The sequence below is a fragment of the Urocampus carinirostris genome, chromosome 19, assembly GCF_059441175.1.
Source record: "Urocampus carinirostris isolate Australia breed hairy pipefish chromosome 19, RoL_Ucar_1.0, whole genome shotgun sequence".
Taxonomy (NCBI): domain Eukaryota; kingdom Metazoa; phylum Chordata; class Actinopteri; order Syngnathiformes; family Syngnathidae; genus Urocampus; species Urocampus carinirostris.
This window is the reverse complement of record NC_142367.1, coordinates 9,647,454-9,658,465: the sequence shown is the minus strand read 5'-3', so window position 1 is coordinate 9,658,465 and position 11,012 is coordinate 9,647,454. Positions and strand designations below refer to the sequence as shown.

The following is an 11,012-nucleotide window of genomic DNA, read 5'->3' as shown; positions in this document are numbered from 1 at the left end:
TCGCTTATTTTTATGTCAATCACACGACAAAGTCTATTTGTAGATTTGTAGGCGTTTCTAATGATGCCTTTTTTCTTTTTGGTTATTTTTAGTCGATTTTTTGAGAGTTGAGTATTGAAAAATAAAACACTATTGGGAAATGTCTGTGTTCTAAACACCTTGCCAATTTCGCGTGTCAGTGATTGGTTGTTTCTTTCCCGAACGGACTGTTGATTTCGTTCCCCTCTATACAATTGGCTTGCTGTCACATCCAGCCCCGCCTCTACAGGGGTCTACTGAAAAATGTCAACCCCGAAGCGAGGATCGCTAAATCATGGCCACATTTATGGAACGCTTAACTTTCCTCCAAAAAGTAAGTGGAATATATTTCATTTTAAACTAATATGTGGGATAAATGGTTTATAACCCTTTGGACTTTTGTCTACGTGACACGGAAAATGCGTGGCTAGGTTAACAGCTAGCTACCTAGCATCATATTATTCTAGCCACAACCGACAGTATTTGAAAGTGTTTTTTTCCCCGTTATTTTAGCATTTTATAGTATAAAATGTACAAACAAACAAAATCTTTCTCGACTAAGGTCCCGACTCTGATGAAGGCAACGGCAGATGACGAGAGCCCCTGCCCTGGCTATCTTTTCCAAGAAATTGGAAGTATCCTTTGCTCGAATGTACATTTTCTATTTATTTTTATTTTCATGCCAGTTATTTTTACTTAAGAAACCACATGTAGCTTAATTATTTTTTTCATTTAAGGATATAAACACACACACACACTACTTTAGTCATTCAAATTGAGTTTTTTTTGTAAAGCACTTTAAAGGGACAGTGTGTAATATTTAGGTGTATCTGATGATGAATTGGACTTTGAAGGGATTGAAAGAAATATATTGTAAATGTTATGTTGATATTGTGTTCATTCATCCATTATCTGCACCTCTTATCCTCAGTAGGGTCATGGGGGTGCTGGAGCCCATCCCAGCTATCTTTGGGCAGTGGGCAGGGGACACCCTGAACTGGTTGCCAGCCAGTTGCAGGGCACGCAGAGACGGACAACTCACTCGCCTATTCACACCTAGGGACAATTTGGACAGGCTAATTAACCCGACATGCATGTTTTTGGAATGTGGGAGGAAACCAGAGTGCCTGGAGGAAACCAACGTGAGCACAGGGAGAACATGCAAACTCCACACTGGAAGGTTTGATCCCATGACTTCAGAATTGTGCTGCACACGCACTAACCACTGTGGTGCCCTATTGTGTTCCTAGTTGTCAATTAATGATTTTAATCATGACTTCGTGCATTCAACAACATTTGTCACTTTCAATGCTTAGTTTGACCTGAGAAAAAGTTAAATAAAATTTGATACCAATTTTTAATCAAGAATTATGGGTGTATGTCAAAAACAAATAAATACGGTCTTTCCTCATACCCTTCTCACTTTTTTAAGACCGTACTTATTTTCATACCAGTAAAATACTAATTTTGTTACCATCATTTTAATTCATAGTACAATGAGAAATGTATTCTCATGGTTTTAACTAAATGTCATTGTAACAGTTCAATTCATATTGTTATAGTTAAAATTTATTATGAAAAGATAGTGTCAATGTCACTGTAGACATCTGTTCTATAAATAAAATACAGAATTTCTTTTTTATTAAAAAATATAAGTCAATTAAAAATAAATTATAGAATTATTATACATTTAAAAAATAATTCCTACAATTAAATCAAGTACTGTTTTTGTATTTTAGTCTGAAGTTAATTTTATTATATTTTAAGGATTATTTTTTCTTATTAATTTTGAAGTTATCTTAAAAGATAGTTCATTGTAAACTTGTTCAAAAATAATAATTTACACTATATTAAAAAAACAAATATCCCTTTGAATAAGACTTCCATTATATATGTGCATGCTAAAATTGTAAATGATTTAAAATCTCTTGTACTGGTGCCCTTAACTGGCTGCGCTTTGCAGAAATTTCTCATGAGTCTCTAGGCAGCGATCAATGTTTGCTAGAGTACCTGCTGGAGAGGCTTCAAGTGGAGTCCTGTCATGTCAAACTCAAGGTAAGAGTGTTTCATTTATGCTAAAATTATGAGATCAACCCCCCCAAAAAACCCATAACGTGTTTAATGTACATGAGTATATAGTTTGGCAGACACTCAAAATAGGAGAGAAGACAATAATGAATTTCGAGCCTGCAAAGAAAACAAGAGAAACGAAGAAAACCCTCAAGTTGTTAAATATTCAGCCTTTTCTGAAGTCCTCTCAGTGTTTTCTTCTTATCAGAGTATCCTTGTTTACAAAGGCAGATTAGCCTTAACGAGTGTAGAAATAAAAAAAAAATCTAACATGATTGGCAAACCCTGACAACGATGCAAACTATGTTACCAATGGAAAAACCCTGGCATTAAAAACATACTTATTGCAAGTGCTATATAGCCTAGATGGTAAGGCGCCCGCTTTGAGACTGGGAGGTCGCTGGTTCGCGCCTCGGCCGAGTCATACCTAAGACTTATAACATTGGTAAAATGGCGGCGCCCTCTGTTGGCTGCGGCTGCATCGGCTCGCTACAACGGGTCAGGTGTATCGACATTTCGTTCTGTGTACATTGTTACACAGAATGACAATACAAAGGAAATTATTATTATTATATAATTATCGAACTAAACCTACCCTGGCATTATAAGCATTCTTGTCTGCTAACATGCAATAGTCAAAATAAAGCAACCATTGTTAAATTGAATGGTCTTCATTGTCATTGACAACAACAAACTGAAATTTGTTTGCAATGAGGTTAGACATGGCACACCAGGATATACACATTATATATTTTTTTAAATTAAGATAAAAAACTGTCAGGATAAATAGGCAAACATTTTTACAAGGTAGTGCTTTAAGACTGGCCGAAGTTGTAACAATAGTGCGATAACCTTTAGCAGCAACAAATATTCCCAACTGGCAAGATATATAAGCATTCTTTTTTGCAATGGTTAAATTTTCAAACTAAACCAACCTTGACGTCATAAGCATTCTGCTTTGCAAGCATTTCATGATCAAAACATAGAACTACCCTGGCATCTTAACTATTATTCATTGAAAACAGAATAAAAGCAAATCTGACAGTAATCTTGACAAACATGTAATAAACATTGAATGATTTTCTTATCCCAGGTGCTCAAGATCTTCGTTCATCTTTGCGGCCACGGTTCCAAACATTTCCTCACTGAACTACGGAGGAATTCCACTTTCATTCAGCAAGCATCAGGTTCACTCAAGTCTCGACTTTTATCCTGAAATCTTCACTTTCAATATTAATATTATAATTTTTAGTTTACAGTGGACCCCCCGATCCCATCCACGGCACAGCTTTATATCAGAAAGTGAGAAACACGGCACAGGTAACAACATCATTTAAATACTCCAAAGGTGGGTTTAAAAAAAAAAACAAGTGTTTTGGTGCTTTTTCTGTCTGCAGGAAGTTGCACGGCTGCTATTCACCGACACTATGTGCGTTAAAAGTGGCGTGCTGCCGTTGAACATGGCGTCCTCAACAGTTGGTGGGTAAAGAAAGAATTGCAAAATGGAAAATAGTGTTTGGAGATGCAAAAGCAGGTTTTAAAGTTTATTGTGGTTTTATTTGTTACACCGGTAACAAGATCCGGGCAAAAAAAGAATAAACTCAAATAATTAGTCAAAATATCTCTTTAAAATAATCACTCAATAATTGTGGTTAAATATCAAATTTTAATTTATATATAAAATAAGTTTTGTATTTGCTGAAGATAGTTTTTGTACATCTTTCTTTTTTTCAGGTTTTATTTAAAATTGTTATCACTAAGAGTTTTCTATTCCACCCTGGTCATCCTGGAAGTGGGATGGGGAGAAAATTGTGATTCAAATTTTTTGTAACCCAAAAACCTGGGATTTAAGGTAAACTTTTTTAATAAAGTGACCGTTTTTTTTTATTTTGACCCCTAGTAGTGTAAAATGTCAGCCCTAAAGGTAGAAAAACGCTACAGCGCTCCTGCTGCTAGTGTTAGAAACACAGCATTGCAGTCAAGGCGTTAAAATAGTGACTTTTATTTCCAAACAAGATTTACTCATGAAAAGAGCCATACCTGGTTCGCGAGCCATACTTTCACAAACCTACTTCAAAGGATGTGATGGCTGTTTCAATCTGATATTTAATATCTGGATGTGCTTTGAGTGGAGTTTTTTGTCCAGGTATGGGATCGGCGGCGTGTCCCAGGGCAGGAATGCAGGGCTTTGGCTACAACCCGGGAAAGCATGGAACAGGTAAGCCGCCCTCTCTTCAAGTCGTGTCTTCTCTTTTTCTCACTTTCCTCATTTGTGTTTTTCAGGAGGCGGCGACTCCCTACTGGATAAAATCCAGAAAGCCGCAGAAGTGGTGGCTAGCGCAGTCCTCCCCCCAGCGGAACAGCAGGGCATCCGTCTACATGACAACCACTACCGAGCCGTGGCGGCGCCGTCTGTACCCGTTGAAGTGGCCGTGCCCGCGTGCGCTTACAGTCTGCCTGCTCGGCAGCTGAAAGGTTAGAATCTGAACGATTACCATATTTTCTAGACTTTAAGGTTCAATGTTTTTCACAGTTAGGTCTGGGGTGCGACTTATACTGCGCTGAGACTTATATATGAAATTATTAACACATTATTATATCATTAGTGTTTCTGTAGTGCACTGGTTAGCACAATTACCTAACACACAAAAGGTCCTCGTGGAAACATTTGTTGGCCTGGAGAAGGATTGGTGCCACCAGGCTGTACTTGCCCAAGACACACCACAGGAGATGGTGCCCCTACGACCTTAGTGGTTAAGGATCAACCCACTAACACACCACTATGTTTTCCGTAGTGCAGTAGTTGGCACATTTGCTTGACACGCGTAAGGTCCCTGGTTCGAGACCAGGTGGAAACATATGTTGGGCTGGAGAGGAATGGGCGCCACCAGGCTGTACTTGCCTAAGACACACCACAGGAAATGGTGCCCCTATGACTAGTGGTTGAGGGATCCAAACAACAGACCAACCAACTATATATGACCTGTTGTATTATTTTTACACTGAACCATAAGAGGGCTCTCTAGGTCCATCAATCCATTATCTGCACCGCTTATCCTCAGTAAAGTCGCGCTGGTGCTGCAGCCCGTCCCAGCTATCTTTGGGCAGTGGGCATGGGACACCCTGAACAGGTTGCCAGCTAGTCAGGGCACACAGACAACTTACTCGTTAGTTCACACTTAGGGATAATTTAGACCGGCCAATTAACCTGAAATGCATGAGGGAACTGGAGTCCCCGGAGGAAACTCACGCAAGCACAGGGAGAACATGCAAACCCCGCACAGGGAGGCTAGTAGCTGGATTTGATCCCATGACCTCAGAACTGTGCCGCGCCAACCACTAAGCGGCCTCTCTAGGTCTGTGTTGATAATTTTATCCTTGCCCTGTGGTGGTGGACATTTTTCAAAGCGGATGGAGGAGATGAAGCGGTTTATCGTCTTGGAGGAGTTGTTTACCGGTAAAACTGACACAGAGGATGAAAATATAATTGGATTTAGTGATTTGGAGTGAAGCTGATAGCTAGGTAAGCGTGCTCTTTATAATAGTTATTCAAATAACTCTTAATATGTTAAGTTGTTAGTGATGTACATATGCGTGAATGTGTAACTTTAGTATACCGCGTTCTCTATTTTATCTTCATTTTAAATTGCTTTTCCAGATGATTTGTCTTTGGTGTTGGATTTTCTCAAAAAAATTCCCCCAAAATACAACTGATACTCATGAGTGCAACTTACACTTTTTTCCCTTCTTAATTGTGCATTTTTTGGTTGGTGCGACTTATACTCATGAAAGACTTGTAGTCCAGAAAATAAGGTAATTGATTCAATTGATTGAAATGTGAATCACTGCAGGAGTCAGCCAGCGGTACCCAGGACAGGTGGGAGGCGGCTGGGAGGAAACAGACAGTGGCAACAATTCCTCCCACAACTCTTCTCAGGAGGTCTCCACCAATAGCAGGCCGTGCACCGGCAGCCAATCGGGGGCCAGCAGAGAAAGCGGAGGGGATCTTTCTGAGCAGTGAGGGAATAATTCGAATTCTCGCCATTGACTTCAAATGAATGCTCGGTTTTTGTTTCAGGGTGGAGGCTTTGCAGCTGGGGGACTGCGGCCAGGAAGTGGCGCTCATCAACAAGCTAATGGAAGGCGCCAAAGTTTTCCTGACCAACGAGGAGAGTCAGCGCTTCATCAAAGAGTCAGTAGAGTGCTGCCATTTTGGCTTCCTCGATTGCAAATGTGAAAAAAAAAGTATGCAAAACAAGTAGGGATTGGAGCTGCAGTGCTCATTTTGACTGCAAAGGGGCGTTACATTCAATTAGATTTAAATGTTATTGACTCGCTGACTCATCTCAAATCGTCCTTCTCCCTCGTATAGCCACCAGCCAGGCAGTCGGAAAAAGACAGGACAATACAAAACATGAGGTGGGCATCAATCATGAGCTATTAAATAGAAGTGTGTCTTAAGTCTAGATTTAAAAACTTCCACTGAGGTTGCAGATCTTATCCCCGGAGGCGGAGCATTCCACAGCACCGGGGCCCGGAAGGAGAATGCTCTTGAGCCTGCAGACTTCTTGGCTCTCGGAGTCACAAGTAGACTAGCATTTTCAGAGTGGAGGCTCCATGCAGGAACATAGGGGCAAACTAAGTCTGAGAGATAAGAGGGTGCAAGTCCATGCAAAGATTTGTATGTTAGTAAAATAACCTTAAAGTCACATCATAAGTGCACTAGGAGCCAGTGCAAGTTGGCCAATACAGGAATAAAATGCTTAAACTTTTTTGCCTTAGTCAAGAGTCTTGCTGCCGCACTCTGAACCAGCTGCAAACTTTTGATACTAGACATCGGGAGACCAGAAAGCAATACATTACAGTAATCAAGCCGAGAAGTAACAAACGCATGAATTACAACCTCTGCATCTGATTGGGACAGCATCGAACGAATCTTCGCAATATTTTGGAGGTGGAAGAAGGCTATTCTAGTAATATTTTTCACTTGTGACTGAAACGACAAATTCTGATTGAATATAAAACCTAGATTTTTGACCGAGTCATTATAGGTGATATTATATTTGTTTAGGTTCAGGGCAGTGTTTGAAAACAACTCACGACAATGAGCTGGACCAATAATCAACATTTCAATATTTTCTGGGTTAAGGCGCAAAAAATTAAGTGACATCCATCTTTAAATCTCAGTAAGGCAGGCCTCCAAATTTCTACAACTTAACTGTCCAGTTGTCTCCAGTGGCAGATACAGTTGAGTGTCATCTGCAAAGCAATGGAAACTAATATTTTACTTGCGGATAATATCACCAAGCGGAAGCATATAAATACTAAAAAGAAGGGGGCCAAGTACAGAGCCCTGTAGAACGCCACAGGGGACATCATAGTTTTTAGAAGGAAAGAAAAAAAAAAAAGCTTTAAAAAAGATGTATTTTAAAAATATTTTTTCAGTTTTTATTTTCTTAAAAATAAATAAAGTTAATGTAAGAAGAAAAATAAGTTATTTGTGTTAATTGTGTTATTTGTAAAAAAACATTTAATACAATACTATTAAATGATTTAATGGTATGCATTTTAACACCAATAGCCAAAATAAACACTTGTTGGTTCAATTATTTTTTACATTTTTAAATAAAAATACGTATTTCTTTTGTAATTCGTCTTTGTTATTTTATTGTTTTCTTCTTAAAAATGTTTTAATGATAAATATGAAGTTGAGACTGTTTTTTTTCATACTTGTTTAGTATTTCTGCTATATTTTGATGACCATGTTTAAAGCTTTTTTTGTGTGTGTTTTTGTTTCGATATGTGTTTTATTTCATTTAATATATTTTAAATACTTTTTTATATGCATATTTATAGTCTCCTCATTTCTGAATTATTGGTTTAATTTACTTGATAACAAAATGACCAGTCTGTGCGTGGAAAGGTTTTTCTGTATTGTAAATTGTTCGGCAATGCATTATTATGTTTTAATTTCTTGACATTTTTGTGCTTTTTTTTCTCCCGTCAGGTGTTCAACTCTTAACTGCGACGTTGTGGTGGAATTGCTGGCAGGGAGGCTGCAAAACCCCTCCCATACTGTTAACATGGTACATTATTTCATTTGAAATTTATTTTGATACGAAAGTACAGTTTTTACCTGCTTAACGGATTTCATCATCAGAGGGCATTGTGCGCCGTGGCCTGCCTCATGACTACTGACCTCCTGTCTCTTGAGCAAATTTCTGGAGCCACCCACCGTTTCCTCCGTCAGCTCAGCGAAGGCCCCGCCGGACCTGCGGCCAACAAAGCCACAAAGGTACAAGAATCGATACTACATACTAGCTAGCCATCCTGCTACTAGGGCTCCAACTAACTATTTTGATAGTCAACTAGTCAGACTATGGGCAGCATGGCGGCACAGTGGTTAGCGCCACAGCGAGCACAGCGTAGCAGCAAGATCCTGGACAGATATGGCGGCATTTTTAGGTAGGGATTTCCCTATTTAAAAGAAGTGTGATTTTCTCGACCTATGATTTTTAAAGAAAAATTAACATCGGTATTATAGTTCAGGTATTTTTGCCTAGTAGTCAAATCAAACTTTTTTTTTTACTGAAAGTTTTTCTGTACCACTATGAAGCATTAAATATTATACACTCCCTTTAAAGGGTTGTGTACGTAGAATATTTTCTCTTTTTTGTTTTAACCATGTCCAACTGAGTTCAAAGAGCCCTTATCATGTTTTCCACCATACCTTTCTGCTTTATTCTAACTTTAGCAAATCTGTATCGGCAGTGGAAAGGGGGTAAGTGGGGGAGGGGTTGCAGAGGGACTTTATGCTTGCTACAGCGGTTGTCTGTTATTGTAGCATGAAACCCAAAACCCAAGAAAGATGAAAAAAGAATAGTTCATCTGAGTGAATTAAAAAAATGCATGTACTTGCACATGCAAAATAATGAGCTTGACACATGCTGCAATGATGACATAAGCCAGAAGATGGCTTCAGCGAGTAAGAATGTTCCAACCTCTTTACTGCCCCTTTAACAATTCTTACCTGTTTGATAACAAACGTTTTTTGACAACTGACAATTGTTGTTTTTAATGTTTTAACAACTGACGTTTTTTTCTTTAGACTGCATGCATTCAATTTCAAATATGATTGTCATGCACAGTCTGACAAAATGCTCAAGTTTTCTTTTTACAGCGAAATACAGATTCACACAACGGACAATGCATGTCATCAAAACCGTATTAGCTTAAACGTTACTTGGATCTTAGACTCCGTTTTGTACAACTGCCTGACATACTTTTTTAATGTTCATGCGTTACCAATCTACCGCCATGAAACGCAAGGTCTGCTTTCTATTCGCCATATCAAGGCTAAAATGCAGCAGAACTTTTGGTACACATTGTTGATCTTGACGCTGCTGTTTGTGTATGTTTATTTTACCGCTCGAGACAAAGACTTTTGCACATGAACGATTCTTAGTTGAGATTACATTCATGTAGAGATGCCTCTCTCCATTTGTCCAGCGACAATAGTCGACAATGAAATTCATTGACTAATCCTTGTAGCCCTCCCTAAATGTTATTTTTCTTATTTTATGTTTCTTACTGTGTGAACCAGATCCTGAGACAACTGAAGGCTTTAATGGACGGATTTCAACATGCTGCCAAACAGGATCACGTCACCCTCGCCGGTACTTCTGAAGCCACGCCTGCTCCTGGTTACCATGACGTCAGTCGCCCTTCCTCGCCGTTTGGCTCTGAAGATCCTCTCGCTGACCAGCCATCGTTGCTGCTTCCCATTAATGATGACGAACATGTCGGCAGGTCTTCCCTGTTTAACGGAATGAAGTTGGTTAGCAGGTCCACGTCTCTAAACACGACTCAAACGGGCCCGGACTCGCTCATGGAAAAGCGAGTTGATGGAATCCAGCAATTGTCCGCCTTCTCTTTTCTCAACTCTTGACCGCGATCAGATTGCTTTGCACCTTTTTAAATGGTTGTGATGTAATTTAATGTTGGTTTTCAGAGTGATCACAATAGTATTTATTTGTTAACGTTTCTTTGGACGCAAACATCTTGCTTGACACAAATGGTTCTTTATTAACAGAAATATTTTATTTCCATTTTTCTAATTTTGTATGAACTCAGCCTACCCTTTGTGCACACAGTTGCACACTTTTTAATGTGAATGTTAATCTTTACACACTGCAAAATGTCCAGTCAAAAATGAAAAAAACCCCAAAACATTTTCATTTATTTAAAAGGTATTTTTTCTTATATTTGTCACTTCCTTTTGTGGTGTCCTTGCATTGTCTTTAAAGAATATAGGAAAAATCTAGTGACAGGGGCAGCAGTAGCACAGGAGGGAGAGAGCTCATCTTGTGATCTAGCGGTTGCAGGTTCGATTCTCGGCTCCTCAGTGTTATATTTCGAAAATGTTCTTGGGCAAGATACTGAATCCCTAATTTCCCCTATAACAGGTAGTTGCATGGCTGACACTGCTATCGGTCTGAGTGAACTTGAAAGTGTGAAGCACATTGTAAAGCACTTTGGGAGGTCTTCATTGACTTGAAAAGCGCTATATAAATGCAGACCATTTACATTTAATTAAAAGTTGTAGAAAGATAACACTTAAAAAGGAGCGTTTTTAAACATATATCAAAATAAAGAACTAAGAAAGTATGCAAAACAATCTGCCATCAGAACCAGAACATTTTAATGGGAAAGCTAATTTGTCTTACTTTTTTTTCTTATCTTGCCACATGTATTCCTCGATAGAACAATTATAAAAAGAAATGGCATTATGGTAAAATAAAAAAAGGTATTCAAATTGAATATAGTTTGCTACTTTTATTTCTATTTCATCCGCGGATATTGGCTGTGTCAAGGCTTAAACGATGCAAGAGCTACATTAAGGATATCTCCTGTTTTATCTCAGA

The 11,012-nt window shown here is 38.8% G+C and overlaps 1 protein-coding gene across 1 annotated transcript; it reads left to right on the top strand.

Moving 5' to 3' along the window:
- The first annotated feature begins 123 nt into the window (after window positions 1-123).
- tepsin (TEPSIN adaptor related protein complex 4 accessory protein) lies at window positions 124-10,908 on the top strand. The gene is made up of 13 exons (XM_088324354.1): window positions 124-352; window positions 581-653; window positions 1,982-2,073; window positions 3,182-3,275; window positions 3,341-3,408; window positions 3,486-3,567; window positions 4,235-4,306; window positions 4,372-4,563; window positions 5,940-6,105; window positions 6,167-6,280; window positions 8,096-8,174; window positions 8,249-8,383; window positions 9,692-10,908. Exons 1-13 carry the CDS (start codon window positions 314-316, stop codon window positions 10,034-10,036), a joined length of 1,551 nt encoding a protein of 516 aa, XP_088180480.1. The 5' UTR covers window positions 124-313; the 3' UTR covers window positions 10,037-10,908.
- The last annotated feature ends 104 nt before the right edge of the window (window positions 10,909-11,012 follow it).

Bases quoted from the DNA above. Each gene is read 5' to 3' on its own strand.
- tepsin (XM_088324354.1), top strand. From the start codon at position 314: ATGGCCACATTTATGGAACGCTTAACTTTCCTCCAAAAA. The intron at 6,106-6,166 runs GTGAGGGAATAA...TTTTTGTTTCAG, and splicing joins GGAGGGGATCTTTCTGAGCA to GGTGGAGGCTTTGCAGCTGG. The intron at 8,384-9,691 runs GTACAAGAATCG...TGTGTGAACCAG, and splicing joins CGGCCAACAAAGCCACAAAG to ATCCTGAGACAACTGAAGGC.